This window comes from Balaenoptera ricei, chromosome 9 (assembly GCF_028023285.1).
Source record: "Balaenoptera ricei isolate mBalRic1 chromosome 9, mBalRic1.hap2, whole genome shotgun sequence".
In the NCBI taxonomy this organism is placed as follows: Eukaryota; Metazoa; Chordata; class Mammalia; order Artiodactyla; family Balaenopteridae; genus Balaenoptera; species Balaenoptera ricei.
Window position 1 is genome coordinate 12137012 of NC_082647.1, and position 25308 is coordinate 12162319.

General features: G+C 47.8%; 2 protein-coding genes and 1 long non-coding RNA gene across 8 annotated transcripts; 1 reads left to right on the top strand and 2 right to left on the bottom strand.

The window, feature by feature from the left end:
• Positions 1–1747: 1747 nt before the first annotated feature.
• CASP2 (caspase 2) lies at positions 1748–19245 on the bottom strand. Of its 4 annotated transcripts, XM_059933174.1 has the most exons (11): positions 19099–19245; positions 15800–15950; positions 15327–15494; positions 15086–15167; positions 14086–14180; positions 13634–13810; positions 7837–7965; positions 7597–7687; positions 4452–4601; positions 4201–4310; positions 1748–4037 (listed from the first exon to the last, which is right to left on the bottom strand). In XM_059933174.1, exons 1-11 carry the CDS (start codon positions 19170–19172, stop codon positions 3906–3908), a joined length of 1359 nt encoding a protein of 452 aa, XP_059789157.1. In that variant the 5' UTR covers positions 19173–19245; the 3' UTR covers positions 1748–3905. The 4 variants fall into 4 exon arrangements, with proteins under 4 accessions (XP_059789157.1, XP_059789158.1, XP_059789159.1 ...); XM_059933175.1 differs by lacking the exon at positions 13634–13810; XM_059933176.1 differs by lacking the exons at positions 1748–4037; positions 4201–4310 and adding an exon at positions 7452–7512 and having other exon boundaries at positions 4522–4601.
• A 261-nt stretch (positions 19246–19506) lies between these two features.
• Positions 19507–25298, top strand: LOC132371722 (uncharacterized). 2 transcript variants are annotated; one of them, XR_009504935.1, is made up of 4 exons: positions 19507–19582; positions 20460–20510; positions 23783–23869; positions 24500–25298. It is a non-coding gene; the product is annotated as an uncharacterized LOC132371722 (long non-coding RNA). The 2 variants fall into 2 exon arrangements; XR_009504936.1 differs by having other exon boundaries at positions 24513–25298.
• Positions 19538–22658, bottom strand: TMEM139 (transmembrane protein 139). 2 transcript variants are annotated; one of them, XM_059933178.1, is made up of 4 exons: positions 22593–22658; positions 22120–22168; positions 21358–21607; positions 19538–21144 (listed from the first exon to the last, which is right to left on the bottom strand). In XM_059933178.1, the coding sequence occupies exons 3-4, from the start codon at positions 21588–21590 to the stop codon at positions 20751–20753; spliced, it is 627 nt and encodes a 208-aa protein (XP_059789161.1). In that variant the 5' UTR covers positions 21591–21607; positions 22120–22168; positions 22593–22658; the 3' UTR covers positions 19538–20750. The 2 variants fall into 2 exon arrangements, with proteins under 2 accessions (XP_059789161.1, XP_059789162.1); XM_059933179.1 differs by lacking the exon at positions 22120–22168 and having other exon boundaries at positions 22593–22625.
• Positions 25299–25308: the final 10 nt, after the last annotated feature.

Sequence of the window (25308 nt, forward strand, 5' to 3'; positions counted from 1 at the left end):
AAGGGCTAAGATGGAATAAAGTCTTTGGCCTCAGGCTCCTTCTCCCAGCTCAGTGGGAAAAATCTCTGGCCCCAAAAAGTGAGGAGGGAGAAAATCTCATGCTAAGAAAAAAGTCACAGAAGCAATACTGTTAGCTGAGAGCATGAACTCAAGTTGACAGTTTGTTTCCCATCCTGGCCTCCGTTTCCTCAGAAAGGCAGTAACTTGAGGGTTACAGAGAGAAAAGAACACATGCAAAAGTCATAGTGCCTGCCCCAAAGTGAGCTCTGAATGTTAACTTGTGTCGCTAAACCGAGGCTCATTCTGCGATGGTTAACAGCATCTGTAATGTGCTAACCCTGTGGGATCCACCATGCATTCTCATGCTCATCCTCATAGGGCAGCGTCCTTCATCCTTTTAAGGTAGCAATGGCTTCCCCGTGTTTAGATAAGGGTGAGGTTAGGTACCTTAGCCACGGTCTCTGATACCTTAAAAGGCCAAGCCACCATTTGCCATCTATTTAATTCTAGAGTCCATGTCCTTAAAGCTACATCTTTTTTTTTTTTTTTTTTGATAATTGAAGTCTCTGAGCCTCATTTTCCACTTCTGAAAAAGAACCCAGGGAGATGACGCCCTCCTGGCCTGTGGGAGGATGGTGTAAAGCTGCACAGCACCTGGGAGACACACGGAGCGCTCGGGCAACTATAGCTGTTATGAAGCTCTTCGCCTCAGACCACTTTCCCCCTCTGCTCATATCCCATCTGCCCCATTTCTTCCTGTTTTCCTCTTCCCTATTACAGGAAACAGGATGGGGGAGGGCAGCAAACGGCCACCCCCAGCTCAGGGATGGGGTATAATTTTAGAAAATCCCCTGGCAGAGGGGACAGAGCTCTGAAATTCAACCTGATACCCTTATTCAAGGGTGGGGCGGGGAGGACGTGGAATCCAGCTCAGCATAAGCTGCTCTCTAATCCCCAACACCCCGCGCCTCCCAAACTCTTTCCTCCCACTATTCCAGTGCCCCTCCCTGAGGCTGTGTCTCCACCTCCCATCCCTGGAGAAGGTCCCCGGGTCCAGCCCACTCCCCAGGTCAGTTCCCCTCCTCCACCCAGTGATGTTTCAGCTCAACCTCATCCCTCTTAACTCTCCCTCCTCTGGATTCCTGGACAAGCTTCCTTCCCCCAGGGCCCACAGCAGCTTCCTACCACAATGCTCCAACAGAACGTCTTAACCCCCCGTAGCCCACCTGCACGTGTACACCTACCTCTCTGGGCGTAGACACAGCACACTCCGAGAACTCCCCAGGTGACACAGCCCACTGCTTAGACCTCTTCCATGCTGCCCGAGAATTCTCTTACGATCTGTGCCCACCCTGGAAAACCTTAAATCCAAGTTGGATCACGTGAGATAGGGAATTCTAGGATCCTCCTCACCCTATTCTAGCTCAATCTGTTCCTCCAGCCTCCATCCCATAATCTAAGCAATCCAGAACCAACACTGCTTGCCAATGACTCTTCCATCTCTTCTGACCATGAGGAATCCCAGTGCTGGGAGCCATGTTTTGGGCAGTTGCCTGTGGCCATGACAATGGAGATGGGCTCATCCAAGGTGTGGATCTAGTTGTATAAAAAAGATCTGGCAGCAAAACAAGAGGTGTTCAGCTCTGGGTATGCCTTGTGAGGTGGTGAGGAACGCTGTAAGAAGCTAAGGCAATGGAAGCAAGTGGGCTTCAGAACACAGATTATCTACAGAGACATCAGGCACACATCAGTAATAAATATGAGTGTTTATTTGGCACCAGATGGCAATACAAAATCCTGGCAGTGGGAAGAGGAAAGGTTCTGTCACCCAAATACTTCCATACGATACTGAGCCAAGGGCAGGACTTGGCAACAAGTCCCCGAACCCCTGCAGAACAAGTATTCACTGAGCACCTGAACTACGAGAGCTGAGCATGGCGCCCGGCACCGCGGGAGGTGTGGAAGAAGTTGTCCTACGTGTGACCTCTGTCTTCACGAGCCAATAATACGAGTGGATAAAACAAAACACGTGGGAAAATACAGAGTACAAATACTAAACTGGGTATTTTGCCAAAAGGGAAATTTTGTCAAAATGTAGGAGTCTAGCTAGGGTTGTTTCCTTCCTTCCGCAAACATTTACTGAAGACCTACGACATGCCAGGCACTGGGTACATATTAGTGAACAAAAGAGACAAGGTTTCTGCTCTCATGGAGCTTAAAGTGGAGACAGGAATGAACAAGTGAAGCACGCTATTTGATGATTATGCATGGTGATAAGTGCAATAAGGGGCATTAAACAGGACACAGTAATAAAGAAACATGATTCTTAGAGACAGAATGGCCTGGGAAGGCCTCCACAAAAAGGTGGCATTTAAGCTCAGACTCGAAGGATAAAGAAAGAAGCCACCAGAGCCAAGAGTGGTGAGGAGTGGAGCTCAGTGGACCCTGGAAGAGTGTCTGATGGCCTAGGGCAGGAAAGACCTCAGAATGTTTGAGAAACTGAGGACGGCGGTGGGCTGTTGCTTACAGGGAAATCAGCACTTAATGAGGCCCTGCAGGCCAAGGTACAGTCTGGATTTTATTTGAGGTGTGATAGGAAACCAGAGGGTTCCAAGCAGGGGAGTAACAGCATCAGATTTATATTTAAAAACCCGAACCAAAATCTGTCATACAGAGACTGGATTGAAAGCGGCAAGAACAGCAGCAAAAAAGAAGGCCTTTAAGAACAGGGAAGTTTCATAAAAGCACAGATAAAGATGGCTTCTAGGGTGAACAAATAACATATATAGCACTGGTCTCCCTGACATGGAGAGTCGTAACGGGAAGGGGAAATAGGCTACATAAAATCAAGAGGGGATTTAATACTGAAGCAGAAAGAGGGAACAAGGTAGTACGTCACATCCTTGAGCAGCTAATGATCCAATTAAGCAGTATTTTAGACAGAGTTGGTGGCAGCAGTAAACAGGATGAGATGAAGGTAAAGAGGGGAGAAACAGGAAGCAGGGAGATAACAACTAGGAAGCTTTTATAGAGGGGACACTTCATAGGAAGAAAAACGAGGATAAGGGGACAGATTACAAAGTATGAGCAAGCACACCACTCTTATCTGCCTCTGCTGACACTCCCTGCAAGGCTCATTTCAGGTACAAAGCTCAGAGAGAGAACAACCAATTAAAAGATCTGTGAAACTTCCATGGGCAAAGATCAACAAGTAACAGATACAAGGCATCCAAACCCTAACCTCCACTGAACGCTGGATTCCCTGAGCCCCAAGGAGCCAAGAGTGGAGTTGAGAAGACGGTCCTTCCAGGGGGCGACATTCTGGAACTGAAGGGAATGAATGCACAGGTAAGGGCCCACCCACAGCAGCAGAGAGTGACTCCTGTCCTGATTGGCCTTTTGAAACCAAATGAAAAAGGTCTATGTTAAACCAGGACACCTTCCAAACTCTCACTCTGAGACAAATGGGGCTGGGACGTGACAGAAAAGATGGGAGATGACCTCTGAGACATCTCAACTAAAGTAATAATAGCAATCACCAAACGCTTCCTACAAGAGCCCTGGGGGCAGAAACTGAACACACATCGAGGAAACCCACATGCCCTCTTCCCATTGAGACACTATGTTCATAACATCATTTGCCAGGTCCCTCAACTGAGGCCAAACGCTCCTGGCAACAAGTCCAGCCACAGGGAGCTGGTTCCACAGGGAGAGCGCCTCCCATGGGAGGAGCCGGTCTGTAGTCCGAGGTCAAGGGTGGAGATGATGGGCGTGTGAAGGGAGCCTGGGAGATTCCCAATCCCTGAGGGGGAGGGACAGAAACCGTGCATCCTGGAGAGAGGCGGCTCTATCACGCCTCCTGTGGTCCAGCGGCCTCCACGTGGCATGGGTGATGGGAGGTGGCATCACGTGGGAGGGTGTCCCGGGAAGAGATAGAGGTGGCGGCACAGAGTGCTACAGTACTCGGACATCTCCTTGCATCGGTGGAACTCCGTGCCCGGGGCGTAGCCTTCACGCTCCTTGATGAGCGCATTCACCTGCAAAGGCAGAAACCCAGGGCCCACGGTTTGAGAATCGGGTGTTTCCATGATCCCAGCAGAAGAGAAAGGGTAGGGAGGCTGTGAAAAACAGGGCAAGGGCGGAGCAAGGTAGAATGGCGCGGGGACGCAGAAGGTTCCAGGCGCCACTGAGCCGACTTACCTCCACGAGCATGTCGGCCACATGCTTGTCACAGGCCCTCTCAGAGAACACCTGAGCGAGGGCCTCCACGTACCAGGAGCCCCGCTTGGTGTTGCGCATGGCAGCGGTCCCTGCAACCAGGACAGCAGTGAGCGCACAGGGAAGGTCCCGGGCACCCTCACACAGCTGGACGGACCTCGCCGGCACACGCTCCCTCCCCAGTCAGAGAGAGGCGGCCACCTTTTGGATCTCTCCTTTGGAACTCACGATACCTCTGAGGCAGGCGTAGCCACAAATCATGTCCGAGCGAGTGGGTAGTCGCATCTTCAGCCCCTCCTCTTTACTGGCATCGCTCTCCTCGCACTCGGGGGACCTCTCATGGTTCTTCCCGTCTTGCTGGTCGACCCCACGATCTGTTTCATCTGTACAAAGGCAGACAGAGTGGACAAAGATGTTATTTCCTCTCTTGGGCCTGTCACAGGCAAGCCCGAGTTCCCTGCAACCTTGACTGGGAAGAACCATTTCCAGGTGTTGCCTCCAACCTGTGGCTGATGAATTAAAAAACAAACAAACAAACAAACGCCATTACTCCCATTCCTCTGCCAGAGTACACCGATCACACAGAGGGTGCCCATGACAGGCCGGACACTGTGCCCAAGCACATGCACATATACACAGTCTGAGCTTTGTCCACTCTGTGTAAGACAGGGAAAGTGCTGAATCAAATACTCCTTGTAAACAGAATGAACAGCCATCTGTGTCCATGATTCACTTGTTCAATTGTCAATATTCCTGGAAGTCAAAGTGCTCCTTATTGCAATACACAATAAAATATTGATATATTTAGTCTTATTATATAAGAAAAAAAAGTTAATAAACCAAAAATATGATTACTACATTTACGCTATATGAAAACTACAACCTCAAATCTATGTATCAATAAAAAAATTATAAAACTAAGCATGATCAGCTGTTCTCAGGGTGTTTGGGTATTTTTAAATCACTTATTACTTGTTTATTAATTTCATAAGCCAAATTGTAGCTGGCGTGCAAAATTTAAGAGAAATTTAAAGAAACTTAAAATTGGGATAATTTGACTATTTTCTCCTACACAATGTAAAAAGAACACTATTATTCAATATTAGCAGTAGATTCTCAACATACCCTGAGCACATGCCCAACCTCCTGACCTAGGCCTTATCTACCCCGAGACATGTTCTTTTTCTGATGCTACTGTTTTGGGGGTGGTAGGAGAGAGACATAAGGACACACAGCTTGTCATGCCAAAGGTAAAAGACTAAGTATGCTTTTTTTTACATCTCCTGCTCCATATGACACCCAAGACAGCCTAAAACGGGAGTGAAGCTTAAAGATCTGTGCAGAAAATGACCAAGATTCACTGATCCAATAAAAATTTATTGAGCAACTGCCATATGCCAGGCACTGCTTTTGTCTGAAGCCCTAGGGATACAGTGAAGAACAAGTCCCTGCCCTTCTGGAGCTTACACTCCAGTTTAGGAGCCAGTCAACCGGGGTGGGGCGGTCCTTCTTACAGGCATCAATTATGTTAACTAAATACAGCAGAAGACAGTTGAGCTCAGGCTTTCAAAGGAACAGCTGGCTACTGGTCATGCCTTGAAGGATTTAATTTTAGAGAGAAGATTCACGTTAGCTCAGAAGAGAGCAATTCTTTCCTATCCAGGTCTAGTATTTGTATATAGTCTCTGAACGTAGGAGAAAATGATCATGAACATGTTTATTTCCTTTTATTTTGCTAGTGACACCTCCTAAAGGAAATAGGAATGTGTCCCTCAAGAGAAAGGAGACTGAATGTGTCCCTCAAGAGAAAGGAGGCTCCTCCCTTGCCTTTGTGTCTCAGATCTATTAATCAATAAATGGTTTTTTTCACAGTATCCCCATATATGCTTTTTATATTATTGCTACGCTTTTCAGGCAGATTAATTTCCATCCATTCATCCAATATTTATGAAGTGCTACTACATATCACGTAGTGCTCTGAGCCTGGGGATACAGCAGGTGCATAAAAAAGTAAGTTCCTGCCTGCACATACTCTTTTCTTAGCACTGTTCCCTGCCATGGTAATCGTCCTGAAAAAAAAATTTATCACGTTATTTCTTACTTAAGCTCCCAATAGCTCTGTACTATTATCTGTCAAAGCCCAAAGTCCAAAATCTCAGCTGTAGCCAAGGTTTATTATCACGTGGTCAGCCACATCTCATTACATATGACTGATGCAGATGCTCCGTTTTTAAATTAGATTCGGGCATACTTCTGGCTCAGCACACCTTTTTTTTGGGGGGGGGGAGGGGGATATCTTTTTAATCTTGGTATGCTTGTCATATTGCATTCCCCCCTTTTCCCTGAAAGGATCTATCCGCTACTCCACACCCATGTAAAAAATGTATTATTTGAATGTTTGGACAAACTGACCTTTAAATCAAACTACAAGCCCCTTAAGGGCACGGATCACGTCCTAACAGTCAGAGGTGGCATTTTCCGTGGATGTCCTATGAGCCAGGTACTGTGCTAAGTAAGTCCTTCATATGAACCATTTCACCTAATCATCACAACAGCCTGACCTTATGAAGTAGGTCTGATGATTATCTACATTTTATACTGAGGAAACGAAGGTGCAGGGACATCGAGCAACTCCTCTAACTTGACGTAACTAGTCAGTGGTAGAGGCAGAATTTGACTCCACATTTAGAGCTTTGAATGATTACTGTTTTCCTCCAAGATGAGAAGCAGGCCTCCATGTCTTCTGAGCCTAGTCGGGGAGTCCTGGCTCTGCAAGGGGTAAAAGAGACGGCGTGCAAGAAAGAAGAGCGACGGAAGCAGCTCACAGAAGAGCACGAGCCAAAGGCCGACACGGGGCTTCTGCGCCGCTTGCCTGCATGACCCGTGAGTGACACAGAGGGGGGAGGAGACAAGAATGGAGTGTAGGTGAGACGAGAAGTAAAAGGAGAAAGTGGAAAGGGGCAGGAGAGGTGGAGAAAAAAAAGAGGAAGAGGATAAAGTGAGAGGGCTACAAAGCAGAGACAGCCGGAAAATCCTTAACTGGAATGAGTAACCAAAAAAGCGCATCAGGGTTAATAAGCACAGAGAGAAGGAAGCGTCCTCAGGAAGGAAGGCGAAGACACTGGTAAAGAGCGTCTGGAGGACGGGACGTGGCAGTGCACAGAGAGCTGACCAACCTGAGAGCCATGGGCTGCCCAAGTCCCAGCACACCCCATGCATCGGGAGACACTTACAGAGCAAGAGAGGCGGTGGCAGCAGGGAACAGAAGGAGGTGCCCAAGGGATCCAATAGCACCTGAGAGGAGCAAACAGGAAAGTGAGAGCTGGTGGGAGGCTGCCCAGGAGCCACACCCAGGTGCTGGTCTGCCAGGGCACTCACCTCCACGGCACGCCTGGATGAAGAACATTTTCGGTTTGTTCTGTAGGCTCGGGCAGCTGGCATTGTCAAAGAGCCGAAAAACCTCTTGTAGCTGCCAGAAACAAATAAGGGAGAAGGGAGGTTGGTGGTCAGTGGGACCTCCTGAGTCCTACACACAACAGCAGCCATCACTGGAGAGAGGGGCAGGCAGGAGGTGAAGCGGCCCAGCTTGCAGAGCTGCGGCCACGGGATGGCACGCACCTGAAGCAGCGTGCCATCCACGCCATAGACACCGCCCTCCACACCGTGCGAGAGGAGCGCCACTATGCAGGAGTCCGTGACACGGTGAGCGGGTAGCTGGGCAAAATTCCGGAGCTTCTCTTGCATTTCCTAGAAGAAAGACACCTTTTAGCGTTGTTCACTAGTCAGCACCAATGTAAGCTTTTCTTCAGTGTCTGAAACCCTAAGCTATTAGAAGGTACAGTGTGTTCCCTACTTTCCTGTGGTCAATGATAAGTGAAGTCAGAGATGCACCAGAAAACTGCACGACTTCAGACAAAATTCTGAATATAATTTTACAATTCACAGACTCACTGAGGTATGTTAAGAACTCCTGGATTAAAGCAAGTTATTAATGAAGCTAAGTATGCACGAGCTAGTTAACTTTATCCATTCTCCAATCATCAACCTGATCCTTCTTCAGAGCATATGCCCTTATAAATGGCACAAGGGGGACCGCCAGGTAAACTGTAACAGCTACAGGAACTGCTGTGTGACAGAGGGCTCACAGGATCGTGAGAGAACAGCAGTACTTCTTTGCTATTTTCTGTCTGAGAATTTAAGTTCCCAGAGACAGTGATGATGTCTGTATAAAACGCTTTGTCCATGGAAGAAGACACTCTATGGAGGATTCTGTACAGGGTCATGACTACATATATGGGCTAAGGGATCAGACAGACCTAAGTTGGATCCCTAGGTTCATAAATTAGAACAAGTTATTTAGCCCCTCAAGGCTCTAATACCCATTTTGTAAGACAATTAAGTGTAAATTTCCTCCAAGTTTGTAAAGATTAAATGAGATATGGCATAGAAAGGACTTATCACTATGTCTGGCACATACTGCAAAGATCTGCCATTACAATGTGCTTGTCTAATGAAGGGTAACAATATTATTTTTTTCAAAGAAACCGTGTAGTCTAACTTAAGAATCTTTTTGATCTTGCACTTGACTGCCATATATCAATAACACTCTAACTGAAGCATTATACCTAACAGTATAATAATATGATACAAACTTTTAAACCTATGTCTCCCTCTACAACTCAAGATGTCTGGATTGTCTCTGAGATGAGCAGAGAGAAAACAAGCTCATTTTACTATGAAATCAATCAAAATATAATGAAGAATATGCTCTCTAGGCAGAACAGTTATAGTACACATATATCTAACAGTCCATACACAGCCCCCAATAAAACACACACTTGTACAATACGTTGCGGTGGTTCTCCAAGTGTGGCCCGTAAAAGAGCAGCGTCAGCATCACCTGGGAACCTGTAAGAACTGCAAAGTCTTGGCCCCCAGCAAACTGTGTTTTCACTAGCCCTCCAGGTAATTCTGATGTGCTAACGTTTGAGAACTGCTTATCTGTTTGGAATAGTTCTGTATGCACATAATTGAGACTTAATAAGAGACTTGAAAGTCTGCAATTTCACTGGAAATGGAGAAACTGGCTGTGCTGAATGAGCATGTGTATTTTCTGAGCAAACAGAACCCAACCATAATATTGGAGATCTTAAGGTAATAAAAGATATCCAAAACTCATTCATTTTAAGAATATATCATCTCAAAAGTCTACATAAGTATGACTGCTCCTCTGGAGTTGACTGTAACAGAATTTAACATGGAATCGGTGAAGTTCATTTTGCTCCAAGAAGGGAATAAATATACAGGTTAGGCACTCAGGAGCATTTTGAACTTAAGTGAGATTACTAGGTCAGCACATAGAAGACAACAAAGCCCAAAGTTAAGAACACACGGGCTTTGTAACTGAATTTAATAAGATTAAACCATTCAATAAATGGGGGTTAGTCATTTGGGGGAATTTTTCCGAAAGTAGCATAGCTTAAAATAGGATCTCTAGATCTATTTCTGATAAAATTACAGAACTTCTATAAATAGCAGGGCTCTTAACGCTTCCATGTGTTTTTGGCTGGGGGACACAGAAGAAGAGAATAACCTGTGAACTCCCTGAAATGATACCCAAAATTTTACTGGCAGCTGCATTTTCCAGAGAGGACCCATAGCTTGCCCCTACACCCTCAAAGCCGTTTGGAACCAAATGCAAGTTACAAACCAATCCCACCACATGGTGAAAGGAAATCTGCCACTTTAAAGTGTGTCTCACTTCCTAACATACAATAAACTGTAGTTCTAGAACTAGTAAAACTCATGAGGTAGCTGCAAGAAGAAAAGACTCTGACAATGAACAGAGCACTGAACACCTCCATGAGCGGTGAGGGTACCAGCGTGCTCTCCAGTGCTGTCAGGCGAAATGATTCTCTGAGACTACACTATCTCCAATTTTTAAATGGAATTATCTCTAAAGCAAAAAGGAATAATACGGGGAGAAAAAGAGGATCTGAATTTTCTTGGTTCTGTCTCTTTGCTCACCAAATAATTATATAAAAGACTTGAGGGACTTCCCCTGAGGTCCAGTGGTTAGGACTCCACGCTTCCACTGCAGGGAGCACAGGTTCAATCCCTGGTCGGGGAACTAAGATCCTGCATGCCTTGTGGCATGGCCAAAAAGTTTAAAAAAAAAAGAAGAATTGAGCCTCTTGAGATGTTGTATCAGAAAGATAGTATCCTGTACAGATGCCTAGTGCACCAAATTATCACACCCACTGTCGCTACCTGGTTTTAACTGCATCTGAAAGTTCGATTGGCCACTGTCAGAAATTGATTCTGCAACGTCCTCCTCATGTTTCTGAATCTCCAGAGCTGAGGACTACGATACATGGAGGGTGACATCCCGAAGGTTCAGTCCTAGCCCTTTTGCTTTTTCTCAAAGATCATAATCTCTCATTACTTAAAGTCTTTTTCCTACACAAGTAGTTCCCAAATTTACATCTTTGGTCCTGACTTCCTCTGAGGCTCTCAATTCCTTACGTTTTCCATCTTCTTCCATAGGTAGTTATTTTTTTTTTTTTCATAGGTAGTTATTTAATCCCAAAGCACTGACAGTACAATCATGCCGTTATACTATTTTTCACATATATTCTTTTCCTTTTGTTCCACTATCCCGTCCAGGCCCCCACCATCTCATACTGGCATTATGATATTAACTCCAAACTGTATTCCCTGCCACTGGTCTCTACCTAATTCATCACTGTCATATTAATCTCCCTGAATCATCACTGTGAATGCATCACCTTTCTATTCAAAAACTACTAACGATGTTCTAATGTCAACACAAGGAAGTCCAATTCCTTTGGGAAGACATTCAAGGCCCTGTGCATTCTGGTCCCTTTTTCTCCAATCTCATTTTTGGAACTCCTGTGCCCTAGACATTTGGTTCACCCACAAGGTCTCTAACACACACATATCTAATCTGTATGCTGTTCTCCCCGCGTAGGACCCCTTCACTCCTCCTCTCTGCCTCAGTAGCTTCCATCCTTCACGGGCAGCCTAAGTCTCACATCCTCCACTTATCCTTCTGACCACATCTACCCAGGTGATGGTTTCTTCCTCTTAACTACTGTAGAAGACACTGTCTCCAGTCTTCTGTTGTCCTTAGGAAATAAGGGGATGTGCCTTTTTTTTTTTTATTAAACTGATGTCAAGACTCCCTCATCTAACTGAGGTCCCTTGAACTCAAGGTCCACATTTAAAAAAATCTCTGGCAGCTAACATAGTTGCCCCCTGTTATAAGGTGCTCAAAATTGAACTCCACTGCAATTCAAGTTATAGAACAACGTAACCAGAGAATCAGAATCCAACAGGTCCTGGAATCTGCATCAGGGAATGGCATTTGTGAAGTGGGCCCATAGGCCCATCAAAGCTACTGTCTCTAAGATAAGAATCAGTAGTACACAGCTGACCTGGTGCTTAGTGATGTATCTTTAACTATCAAGCACATAAAATCCCTTATCAACTGCATAAAATTTGGAAAACCATGACATAATAAATTCCTAGTAAAAAAAATGACTAGACCAAAAGCTGTAAAGAAATGTAAATAGCATTCATTTTGTTAAGTGACCTAACAGGATTCCCTCTGTAAGAATTACAGCTGTTGTCCCACCTTTATTCCCTTCATGCCCAGCAGATCTCTCAGGAAAGCATATAACCTACGTGAATACTTGATGTAGAAAGGAGCTGTTCCAGCCATGGCTTTGAAGCAAGGGTGGGTTTACTTCTTTGCCTGAGCTATTATTGGGAAGCTGGTAATAGCATGTAAAGAACAACATTCAGGTCCCTACCAATGAATCTGGCCTTACCCAAAATTTAGCAAATACATAATTATTCTCACAGAAGCAAGACAGCTGAGAAATAGAAATGAAGACCACAGACAATGCTGACCACCCTACCTCAATAGACCAAAGAGAATCTTCTAGAAACCTTAATTTTACCACGGATATTCCCAAAGGCAAGTTTAGGCAAGCACTATTATTCTGGAATCAAAATAAAGAATTAGTACTAATTTACCAATGGACTATTTTCAATTTCAAAACAGAACTACCTAAAGGTAACAAAGTCAGTGGTACAGCCCGGTAATTGAGGCTAAAGGGGACTAACTCATAACAAAAATGTGTATGACCTGCAGGAATCTAGTTCAGAAGTAATCTATGCTAAGATCTGTCTTGTGGCCACACAACTGATAAGAATAGGTTATGTTAGGGACTCCCCTGGTGGCGTAGTGGTTAAGAATCCGCCTGCCAATGCAGGGGACATGGGTTCGAGCCCTGGTCTGGGAAGATCCCACATGCCGTGGAGCAACTAAGCCCGTGCGCCACAACTACTGAGCCTGTGCTCTAGAGCCCGTGAGCCACAACTACTGAATCCCACGCGCCTAGAGCCCGTGCTCCGCACCAAGACACCACAATGAGAAGCCTGCACACCGCAACAAAGAGTAGCTCCCGCTCGCCGCAACTAGAGAAAGCCTGCGCGCAGCAACAAAGACCCAACACAGCCCAAAGGAAAAAAAAAAGAATAGGTTAATTCATGAAATGACCACAAAACAGTATTTACAAGGACAATTCTAGCAAACTTTCATTTGTAAGAATTTTATCTGCCAACGTAATCTTGAGAACTGGACTCCTAAGCAGCAACGTCAACCAAGAAGTCACTGTCCTGTGTAACCCTGACTTATAAATATCTCTTCTTAGTTGGTTGGGTGCATATCAGTATCTCAGCTCCTGAGGGACTGGGAATCTAGTTGCTGAGCATGTAAACGCGAGAACCCGACCCTGGACTATTCTGACTCGGAGCGCACAGCCACCCTGAGAAGTCAACACCCAGGCAGCCGGCTGGCCTGAATCCTTTCTCTCTTTTCTTTCGTTTTCTTTCTATTTATTTATTTATTTTTTGGCTGCGTTGGGTCTTCGTTGCTGCGTACAGGCTTTTCTCTAGCTGCGGCGAGCGGGGGCTACTCTTCGTTGCGGTAACCGGGCTTCTCATTGTGGTGGCTTCTCTCATTGTGGAGCACAGGCTCTAGGCACACGGGCTTCAGTAGTTGCGGCACGTGGGCTCAGTAGTTGTGGCTCGTGGGCTCTAGAGCACAGGCTCAGTAGCTGTGGCACACGGGCTTAGTTGCTCTGCTGCGTGTGGGATGTCCCCTGCATTGGCAGGCGGATTCTCAACCACTGCGCCACCAAGGAGGCCCTTTTTTTTTTTTAAACTAGATTGCAAGATGCGAGGCAGAACACAGCAAGTAAAAGGTAGGGAGAGAACATTACTCTAGTGAGGCACAACCCAGCAGGCAGAGGCGCGTGGACGTTTCTGGCCCCCAAGTGTTGTCCCGTTCTCTAATGCACACGTCAGCATGTCCTGCCTCGGGTACCTGTGCAGTCTGGTCAAGAAGAACATGAACTTTGTAGCCCAAGAGCTTGAAGAGGGTGACTAGAGTGCTGTGGTCCACATCCCCTCCAGAGCGGAATTCCAGGTCTTTCTCTCCAGTGAAGTGCACGTTGCTCAGCACCAGTGCCAGGCCACGAGGCCGAGACTGCAACCTATAGGCCTGGGGAGGGGAGGCCGATTAGACCATGAGCTTCTTGAGGACAGAAACTACGCCTCCCCCACTAGATGAGGCATTTCAAGAAAACAAAGACACCACATTCTTCTTCTTAATCCCACCAGGTCAAATAAAGAAATACCCACAGAAGACATTCAATCAGCAATTATTTTCTGACTAATAAAGGCAGGAAAGAAATGTATACACAAACTAAGGTCAGATGCCCAGGAAGGGTATCTCATTTCCCAATGCTTTTCCTCTTGCCATTTTGCGAGACTCACCAGCTTGTAGTGCGTTTGATAAAACTCAGGAGTGCAAGACTTCACCTGAAGGCCGGGAGGACCATCTCCATGGTCTAGGGAGTGTTCCACGGTATCTGCGGCATAGAGAGCAGAAAAACTAGCATACAATCTACACAGCAATCCTAGTACTTCATTATAACTTCAGGCACCCTTTAAATAATTACTGGTCTTGCTCACTCCCCTTGTTTGTAAGCTCTATGGGGGCAGAGACCCTGTTTGCTTTTGCTCACCACTGGATCCTCTGCACTTAGCCTGCATATAGTAGTAGGTGCTCAGCTCAGTGAATGACTGAATGGGGTGTATGATAAAACCCGTGTTCTCATCACTAGGCTACTCAATCAGCAGGGTAGAATCCCACGATGTAGCCTTTCCTCATTGTAAAATAACTAAGCTTTACAGAGGAGATAGGCCAATTATGTGCAGGGACTTCCTACCTGCACAAGTTGCTCCACGGGCCAATCACCATTAAAAAACCATCTATGGGGCTTCCCTGGTGGCGCAGTGGTTGAGAATCTGCCTGCCAATGCAGGGGACACAGGTTCGAGCCCTGGTCTGGGAAGATCCCACATGCCGCGGAGCAACTAGGCCCGTGAGCCACAATTACTGAGCCTGCGCGTCGGGAGCCTGTGCTCCGCAACAAGAGAGGCCGCGACAGTGAGAGGCCCGCGCACCGCGATGAAGAGTGGCCCCCGCTTGCCACAACTAGAGAAAGCCCTCGCACAGAAACAAAGACCCAACACGGCCATAAATAAATAAATATATAAAATTTAAAAAACAAAAAAAACAAAACCATCTATGATGGAAGAAAAACAGGTCCAACCCATAGCCCATCTAAACTGTCCTGCTGGTCCCTAACGAATTCACTGAGGAAACTGTTCCAATATGAAGGAAAATAGGCTTCACACTAGGGCAAAGTCAGATGCCAGTCAAGGAAACAGACGTCAATCTGCGGGATCCATTTTACGCCATCCATTCTCACCTGGAGACAGGCGGCGCTGCTTGCGGCGGGGACAGGACTCACACACCGGGAAAGGGAGACTCAAGTTGTAGTCGCAGCTCAACTGTAAGAAAGCAGGACCCACCGTAGCAGGCCTTAGGGAGCTGGTCCAGTCCAAATAATACAGAAATCTAGTCCTGTCCCCCACTTCACCACAGTCTCAAAAATGCCTTTCCCACCAAACCAACCCTTCTCAACACACCACATGTCTAGGGCTCCATACCGGTGGGATTATGTGCTGAAGACCAGCCAGGGTCGTGAGCAACAGGTCCTCCAGGTGACCCTGCTTGGTCTCCCTCAGGGCCACACAGAAGGCATCAAAAGCCTGGGGGCCCCTCTTGGGCAGCAAGTTGAGGAGTTCCACATTCTGGCTGAAACTGCACACCTTGGCCTACAATACAAGAATAAAACATGGAATCACGTTTACTTATCCAGCTGTGATTCTATTTCTCCAGATGAGCTTCCTAGTAACAGCATCATCCATCTCAAGAACTCCTTTTACAGAAAAATATGTATGTGTGAAGTCCTTCCCCCATTGTTCTTGAACTATATGTCTTTTCTGTTAAATGCGCTAGGGTAGAAGAGCATTTTCGTTTCCTTAGTAAAGTACTACATCTTTTTCACACTTTACCATGCTCTGTTCCTCTTCCTACAACTAATATATTTACTTGGCTTTTCTCTTTTGCCTTCAGATACCTGAATGTGCTCCCTCATTTCCAAGGTGATAATGTCCTTCTCCAGGAGATGTTCTAACAGTTCGCTCAGCAACAGCTGTTTGGCCAGCACCACTCGGTTCTTTTTTAGAGCTTCCTGATGGTCAGGATGCATGCCATACACTCCCAATATCCTACAGATAAAAGATAGAAAAGCTGTCAAGTACAAGATCTGGCACAGAGAAGCGGAGCGGAAGAGGTGTGGGTAGGAGAAACATAAAGAACAGGACTTACAATGACTAAAATCAGACGTATTTTACTGAACGTGCTTAAAATCAAAGATTAAGCAGTAACACGTTGATCATAAGGAAATGATATACAATCCTTTATGGAGGATGTTCAACTGAGACCATCTTCTGAGATGAATGGTCTGACGAGGGGAAATATCTATCGTGACAAAAATAATACACACACAAGTACACATACTCACAAGAAGGAATATTCCTTCGTCTGACAGACCAATTTTAATTAAGTATTCCAGAAAACATTTCACATTATTTAGCTAAGCTGCTGACAGTGATATGAGTCTAAAATAATCCTTTTTTTCTTTTATAAATTTATTTATTTTATTTATTTATTTTTGGCTGTGTTGGGTCTTCGTTGCTGCGCACGGACTTTCTCTAGTTGCGGCAAGCGGGGGCTACTCTTTGCTGCAGTGTGCGGGCTTCTCACTGCAGTGGCTTCTATTGTTGTGGAGCACGGGCTGTAGGTGCGCGGGCTTCAGTAGTTGCGGCATGCAGGCTCAGTAGTTGTGGCTTGCGGGCTCTAGAGCGCAGGCTCAGTAGTTGTGGTACATGGGCTTAGCTGCTCCACAGCATGTGGGATCTTCCCGGACCACGGCTTGAACCCGCGTCCCCTGCATTGGCAGGCAGATTCTCAACCACTGCGCCACCAGGGAAGCCCTAAAATAATCCTTTGTGATAAAATAATTTAATACAATGGCAAAAACTCAAGCCAATGGACAGCTTCAACATAAAATAAATCAGACATAAACACACATTTTCTTGAGCCTACTTTTACCAATTACAACTGTGGTTTTTAAAACGGTAAGTTCCTGTGACAAAATAACACTAGAAATGACCAGGATCCTATAAGAACCAAATTAAGTAAAAAGTCTGATGGAAAGTCACAGTAGATAAATGCCAATGATGAAAACAATCAACATAACCTGATATCACTCAAAGAGTTAAAGCATGTAAAGGCGAAATTATTTTGGTAATTTAGTTTACGAGGGATGTCTTCATTTCAAGGATTCCTTAGTTTTGCTATTCGTTTGGAAAGAGTTCAGCTTCTGTTGATGAACTAAAAGAATCCCATTTCCGGGTGAGAGGGAGACACAAGAGGGAGGAGATATGGGGATATATGTATACATATAGCTGATTCACTTTGTTATAAAGCAGAAACTAACACAGTATTGTAAAGCAATTATACTCCAATAAAGATGTGACAAAAAAAAAAAAGAATCCCATTTCCAGTGTATAACATCTATGTGCCTAATTTATATAAATCCAGGGTGTGCCAGCCTGCTTAGTCACAGTTTCCAAATACATGACAACAGTAAGGACCTGATAGCAGTGAGAAAGAAATATGGTACCAGCTTCAGATTATAACTTAAAAAACTTATTTTAAAATGCATCCTGGGGGTTTCCCTGGTGGTGCAGTGGTTAAGAATCCGCCTGCCAATGCAGGGGACACGGGTTCGAGCTGTGGCCCGGGAAGATCCCACATGCCGCGGAGCAACTAAGCCCGTGCGCCACAACTACTGGAGCCTGTGCTCTAGAGCCCGCGAGCCACAACTACTGAGCCCATGTGGCACAACTACTGAAGCCCGCACGCCTAGAGCCCGTGCTCCGCAAAGAGAAGCCACGGCAACGAGAAGCCCGTGCACCACAACGATGAGTAGACGCCACTCGCCACAACTAGAGAAAGCCTGAGCACAGCAACAAAGACCCAACACAGCCAAAAATAAATAAATTAATAAATTAATTTTAAAAAACAAAAAGAATCACCTTGGAACACACCAAAGCAGTTAACAATGACAACATGTATGAACTCTGGTAAAAATACGTGTTAATAGTTCAGTCGTAAAATAACATCGCAGCTGGATTCTGGGTATTTCCTCAGGATACACACCAGTGGTGGGGTGGGTTTACTCGACTTTTTCCCCTTAATTTACCAGTAGCATTTTCTCCTTATAACTTTCTTCTCCCTTGGTTTCCATGACACCATTCTCCCCAGTTTCCCTCTCTGCTTACTAGGTCCCCGTTTCCTTCACAGGACCTTTGGTCTGCCCTTAAATGTTGACATTCCATTAGGAACCCCCCTCAAAACGCCTCTCCCTACTCAGTATCATCCACACAATTCACTAATCGACTCCCAGTTCTTAACTCTAAGTTGTAGACTTGAGTTTTCAATCAATAACTTATTAGGTTTAATCTGAAGCATTATCCATTCTACACACACCTGCTCCTTGCAGGATTCCATATTACGGGGAAAGTCTCAAAGGCGGACTTTCCAAAAGCAACCACAATCACCTAGAACTTTAGGACACATCAGGAAAGGGGGAAGGGGGTGGAGAAAAGGACACAAAGGCGATTCTTAAGTCTTGATTCTGTGTCCTTCTGCAGGTTCTGGTTCCAAAGTCCTCAATTCATCACCTGGGTCTGGACCGGAAGGCATTAAAATATGTTATCCTGGGTGATGGCTGCCATGATACGATTTAACTGGGGCAGAGGCTGAGACACACTCGGAGCCTCGGGAACCTCCTTGTCTCAGAGTACTCAAACCCCCAAATCTGTGTTGACTGCTGTGAAAGTCTGGTCATTACACCCAACGGATGTTGGATGCAATACGGATCATGATATATTCAATCCGAAACAAATGCACACCAGGCAGAATTCCGAGATCTGCAGGTCTCATCAGTTTTTATGAGTACAGAGTTTAGTTCCTCAAAAGGGAACCGAGGGAAAGAAAGAATAAAGAATCTTTTAAGAGAAACCGAGATTTGACACGACTGGAAAGAGCTCCCCTGGTTCAGAGCCTCCGGGGTTGGAAGAATCGAGGCTGGGGAGTCTTTGCTCGAGAGGGACAAGGCCCAGAAGAGATTCGCTCGCCCGCCCGCGCTCCCCTTGAGGGCTCAGCCGGCCTCCCACCCTTGGCTGGAAGCGTGGACACCGCGGCTACCAGGGGCTCCGAGGGGAGGGGGCGCCAGGGCCATATGCCTGAAACCCGCGTCTCCCTCCCTGGGCCCCACTACGGACCCCTGGGACCCTCCCCACTCACCTGCGCCCCCTATCAGCGGTCATCAGCCCCTTCTGCTGGAGGGCGAACCGGGGACCCGCGCTCGGCGCCGCCATTTCCCGCTTTTCCCAGGCTGTGCGCGCACCGCCCACAACCCAAACAAACCGCGAGCCCTCGCGTCCTCCGCATCCCTCCCCCGCCCGCCGGCGCGCAAAGCGCCTGCGCGCTGCTATCCCAGCTCCGCCCCCACGCGAGGCCGGCCGCGCCGTCGCCGGAGCGCGCGCAGGCGCAGAGCCCCCCTCGGTGGACTCGCTGTCCAATGGGGTGAACGAGCGCGCTCGGCGGAAAGGGAAGCGAGGAGCCGCCCCGCCCTACTCGGCCATCCGATTGGTCGTCGGTTCCCGCGGAAATCACAGCTCCCTCCCCGGCACCGCCCACCTCTCCTCACCCGCCTGTTGCAAGAACTGTATGGAGATGGGTGTGGCCGGACTTTTCACTTTATTAAAGTTGAACTGTTGGGACAAGGGTAAGGAGGACAAGGACAGCACTGGAAGGCGCTAGACAGATACCCGCGCAAAGAATGAGCGTCGGTCGGCGATGGTTGGCTCAAACCTGCATCACAGGCACAGCACATGATTACAGAGAAGCTGGTGTTCTGTTTGGATCTGAGGAAGCAGGGCAGGGCGTCCTGGGGTAAAACCCAGCGGGATCAGGCGCAGGGGTGAGGCTGAAGCTATTGCAGACAGTGCAGGTGTTTCCAGGGCTTCATAATAGATGATGCAAGAGGGATCCTTAGATGCTCCACCACCCCTCGCCAAAAACCTCGGGTTTTCTCTTTTCTGACCATCATATCCACCCATCCTCAGAATCAGATGTCCCTCCCCTTGGGGCAGTTTACTCCACTGCTTCTAGATAGGATGGGACCCTGCACTGGGGACTGCTGTCTAGCCCCCCGGGGCAGGAACTTCTCCCCATCTGGAGCAGGGGCCATCACAGTTTTGATCAGCTCTGCTCCTCTAGGAGGCTGGGCACACTCCTGGTCCAACTCAGCACTCCCTGTCTGCAGACACAGCTGGTCCCCCATTCTGTCTACATGAAGTCTACCCCTCACCAGCCACTGACCAAGACAGAAATTGAGAGATATGTGCATGAACTGGCTTCTGTTGCCTTGTATTGAAAACACAAGGGCTATGGGATTAGAAGAGCAGAATTCAAGACATTTGTGTGTTATTTACTAGCGGTGTGCCCCTGTGCAAATTATCAATTTTTTCTGACCCTTAGGATCCTCGTTTTCCAAATGAGGACAATAATACCTCATTTTTGTGATCTAATAGAGGCAAAGCACCTGGAACGGAAGCAACAGAGCTGTCACTCAGATATTGTTTCTTTTCTTCCTTCAATAGATTCTCTGGAATCTCCTCATCTCACCCTCAGTCTAACTCTGGAAATACCAGGTATGGGGTAGGTCGCTGAATATTGCCTGAAGACTCAAATTGTGCCGCCTACATCTCTGGGATGTACCACTGTAAAACTGGGAAGGGCTCACCATAGCCTCACTCCCCTCTGGGTTAAAGTCATCATTTGTGACGTCCAGGTGGAGACACAGTTCCTGACACATAACAGGCACTGGGAAGCATTGGTCGAATGAATGAGTGGGTCTGGTGCAGAAAGATGATATATCCTGGGAAAGTCCTTTAGGGGCGTGTCCAGTTGTTTCCATAGAAAACATCATCATCAAGGTGACCAAAGCTGACATCATAGGCAGGGGGTGGAGTAAGAGGTTCCAATTTCGGGGGCGTCCACAAGCTCTGCAGATCAGGAACAGTGGACGCAACTCGTGGTCCCCGAAGCCGCAGGCTGACTGGAGGTCTTCCAGGGCTTCCTGAGATCACAGACCCCTCTGAGCCCACTCGCCTGTCCAGTCTGGCTCTCCTGGGCTCCTCTGGATGGCTAGGCTGTCCCACCTCAAGTCCTGGGGGGATTACAACACTGGTGTAGGAGGGTGGTTGATCCACCTCTGGGGGGTGGCGCTGTGATTCCAACACTGTGGCCTCTTCGTAGGTTGGCACCTCAAAGGCTTCATTGTCCCTGAGGGGGGGTGAGAAAGAAGGTCATTAGTGGCTTCCTGAAAGAAGCCTTTTTTCCCTTTTCTATCTTCTACCAGCAAAAGGCCCCTCCACTAGCCCCTGACCCTGATACCAGTGACAGGGGAAAGCAGAGGCTGTCCGCCTAGAGTCTAGAGGGACACAGGGAGAATGGGTCCACATGTAATCCTCCAATCCTGCCCACCCTTTAACTCACCGTGCATTGCTTGAGGCCCCTGGGCTCTCGGTCTGCATTGATTGAGACCCCCGTTCCAAAACACAGGCCAGGAGGCAGGCCAACAAAAAGAAGCCACCCAAGGTGAGAAAGAAATAAGCAACAGGGGCGATGTCCGGCCGTATCCCCAGCAAAGCCAGCCCCAGGAGGAAGGAGGTGCAACACAGGAAGAAAAGCGGCTTCTCCAGAGTCCCCCACAATTGGCTTGGCACCATGGCCCCTCCCCAGGCTCCTGCAAAAAGACACACAGCTGTTGTGTCTAAACTAGCAATTGGCATCACCGCTGGGTTAGATTTCAAAGTAAGCATATTAGACACATTTGTTTGGGTTTGTTTCTTCAATCTCAAATCAAATAAATGGCCCAAAGAAATGATCTGCAGGGTCCCCTTCAGCTCTGGAATTCTCTCTAGGATCACACTGTTGTCCCAGGGTATCAGTATGTGTGGAATAGCCAGGAAACCAGCCCGGGAGTTCTGACTCCCAGCCCTCATGTGAGTTTACTATGTCAGAGCCCTACGTTCCTTACTTTGTCCTTCTTCCCTATGGGCTCCCTTCCAGCTCTGTATTTCTACCCATTCCAGGATCCAGTCCTGGGCAGGCCCTGCCTGGGGCCTCAGTACTCACGGCATCTCAGGAATCCAGGTGATAGGCGGGCCCCACCCTTTATTATTGCTTGCATCGAACGTCCACCGCCCACCTGCCCAGCTTGAGTCCCTCAGTCTGACCCTGTAGGGCACCACTTACCCTGTTTGACCCCGTCTTCCCATTTCCTCCCGTCAGCCCCACGCTCCAGCTGGAGGGAGAAAGTGCACATAGACACAACAAAGCCACAGGACACAACTACCTGAGAATCTTACAGACAGAGGTCTAAGGCGATAGACAGAGGTCTAGGGTAATGGACAGAGGCCCAGATGATTCTTGACCTCTCCGTGCCCCATGTCTGTCACGGTCCCCCGCCCTCTACCGGCCCTCACTCGGTAAACTCAGATTTCAAGTTTCCTGCCTGGAGTTTTTAGCACGGGGGCTGGGAGGCTGGTGGGGAGAAGCCTTTTCATTCCCCTGCAACACAGCAGCAGCACCTAGGCGGCCACTACCCCCAGCCAGCCTGTCAGGAGCTCCCTGAGCTCTGCAGAGGAAGGAGTCACCGATTCTACAAAGGGGCCAGACCGCCTCCTTACATGCCAGCCCCAAAGCCACGACCCCCCTGCCCCTCTTACCAGCGCTAGGAGTTCCTCCCTCACCTGTCTCACCAGACTGCAAGGTAGGTAGGTGGTAGGGGGGTGGGAGGAGGAGACGGGGTGGAGCCCACTGGTTCCACCCACTTTTCTGCCCCAGTCCTGCGCGAGAGATTCCTCCTCCCCTTTTCTGCTGAAGGCTGAACTCCTACTACTGCCCCACCTTGATTTTTCTGCCTCTTATTTACTCCACCCATCCCCTACAGCGCCCTAAAGAGAGTACTCCCCAAACTCACCCCCAGTGATCTTTGTACTTCGAACCAGAGTTAAATTCACATTTCTTCTCCCTTCTCAATGCTCTTGGTATCCCGAGCAGTTTGCATTATATTAGGTAATACGTTTTGTGCCTGGGAGCAGAGGCCACGGTTTATTTGATCTCTGCGGATCACGCAGTGCTCTGCACACTGTAGGCACCGCTGTGGGCATGGAGTGATGTGTCCCGCTTCTGCTGCCAAGGTACCATTTCTGTAAGTTCCTTGTTTTCTGCAGACCAGTAAGACGTGTTTGTGTGTATGCTTCTTGGCCCAGTTAACTCTTGATTCTTCACAGGCCACCTCCGAGGTGCCGCCTGCTGCAGAGACTGTCTCCACTGCTTTGGCACGGCGTTCCTTCCTCCCCTGCACACACCTTTCCCCGCTATATAGTGACGTTCTGTTTACATACCTTCCTTCTGAAACTGAGCAGGACCCTGAGGAGCCCTCCTGGGTACAAAAGCCTTGCTGGGTCCCCTGTTTCTTGTGGGTAGGAAAAAGGCTTTAGCCTCCTAGACTTTCCCTGAGTTTCGAAGGGCAGTTTCAAAGTTTCTAATTACGGAAGTAAGGCAATGTAGAAACCGAGGAGGAGCAGTCAAGAAACAATAGTTCTGCGATAAAGCCGAGTCCTGGTTCCTCCTCAGGGGATATAGTAACAATCTATCCTTGAGTTCTTCTACAGGAGCTAAGGCCCCCTCCCAGGTGGAGGATGGTAACGTCAGGCTGAGCACAAAATTCCTGGAGCGCTGCCCTGTTACGTCACCACCAACCAATCAGAAGAAAGTCGCACACATCACAGCCCTCACCTCATATTTTGCCTTTTAAAACTCTTCCCCCAAACCATCAAGGAGTTCAGGTCTTTTGAGCAAGTGCTGCCCATTCTTCTTGCACAGCCCTTGCAATAACTTTTCTCTGCCCCAGACGCTGACGTTTGGGCTTCTTGGGCCTCACTGTGGAGCAGACAAGCGAACTTGTGTTGGGCAACACTTCTGTCCTGAGCTTCTCAAGGTGAGTGATTAGTGTCAACCATCCTGAATCTTTGAAGCTAACACAGTTCCTGACACATGGTAGGTGCTCACTGAACACAGTTGAATGCTCTCATGAGAAGGCTCCCATCCCACCTGGCCTCACCACAGACTGGAGCTCTGGAACCCACTCTTTTCAGTTATGGATCTGGCAGTAAGTCTGGGTGAGGCAGGTGCTGGAGGTGTACTTTGTTCTTGAGACAGGGCTGGACTCTTTGCCTTCAGAATGTTACTAGTGGACAAACGGAAGGGGTAGCAGTCCTGGGGCACAGCCAGGGCTACTGCAGCAGAGGATGTGTGGAGTTGGGGGGGGGGGGCGGAAGAGAGAGGAGAACAAAAATGAGGACATGGATGAGAGTGAGTGTGCCTGGGGTTGTGTGTGTACGTAGTGGTGGGGCGTCAGTGTTGATTCTCTGTCCCAGACTGACAACGGAGAGGGAGAAGATCGACGTAACAGGAAGGCTATGGGAGTCTAAGTGAGCTGTGTCTCTCGAGGAAGTGGGAACGCAGGGTGGGAGTGTAACAGGGAAGAGAGCCAATTTTGACTCCGTGTGGGATCTGTTTCTTTGACTGTAGCCTTTCTCATTGCCTTTGTTATTATAATCATACATAGTGTCCTGCCTCAGGGAACCCTACCCACCTGTGAATGGCTGCAAGAAAGAAGAAATTAACACATCCCCTCCCCGAGGCTGGCCATTCCAAGAGATGTTTCGCAAGACTGATAGTCCTTTTTACTTTACTTCCTCCCCGCCTCTCTCTCTCTATTCTACCTTTTTACTTTACTTCCCTCTCTGATTCTATAAAAGAAACTGGCATCCAGACCCCAATAAGATGGGTTTTTTGGGGACCCTAGTCCGCCATCTTCTCGGTCTACCGGCTTTCCGAATAAAACCATGTTCCTTGCCTCAGCACCTTGCCTCCCGATTTACTGGCCCATCGTGTGGCGAGCACAGGGAGCTTGGACTCAGTAACTGGAGGAGAGCTGGTTGTTGTGAAACCGGAGGGAAGGGGGCAGGGCACAACCTTTGAAAACATGACATAGCCCGAAGACATGACGTAAACTGATTAGAACCAAATGGGTCCAAGATGGCGGACAAGTCAACTTCCACTAGACCTTGAGCCTCACTATACACTCACTGTAACACAGCAGCAAGCTAAATGACACCACCCACAGGTGCCATGACAGTTCCGAGACCCACCGTAAGGATCAAAAAGTGGGCGGTGGCCCAATTCCTGGAAATCCCCGCCCCTTCCCAAAATAGCTGGAATTCTCCTCTCACTCATTAGCCTAGGAAATTACCCACCCCTATAAAAACTGACAACCCCATACCCTGGTGCCTTTCTCGCCTTCTGAGATGGCCCACAGTCTGTGGAGTGTGTTTCTCTCTAAATAAATCCACTTCTTATCTATCCGTTTGTCTC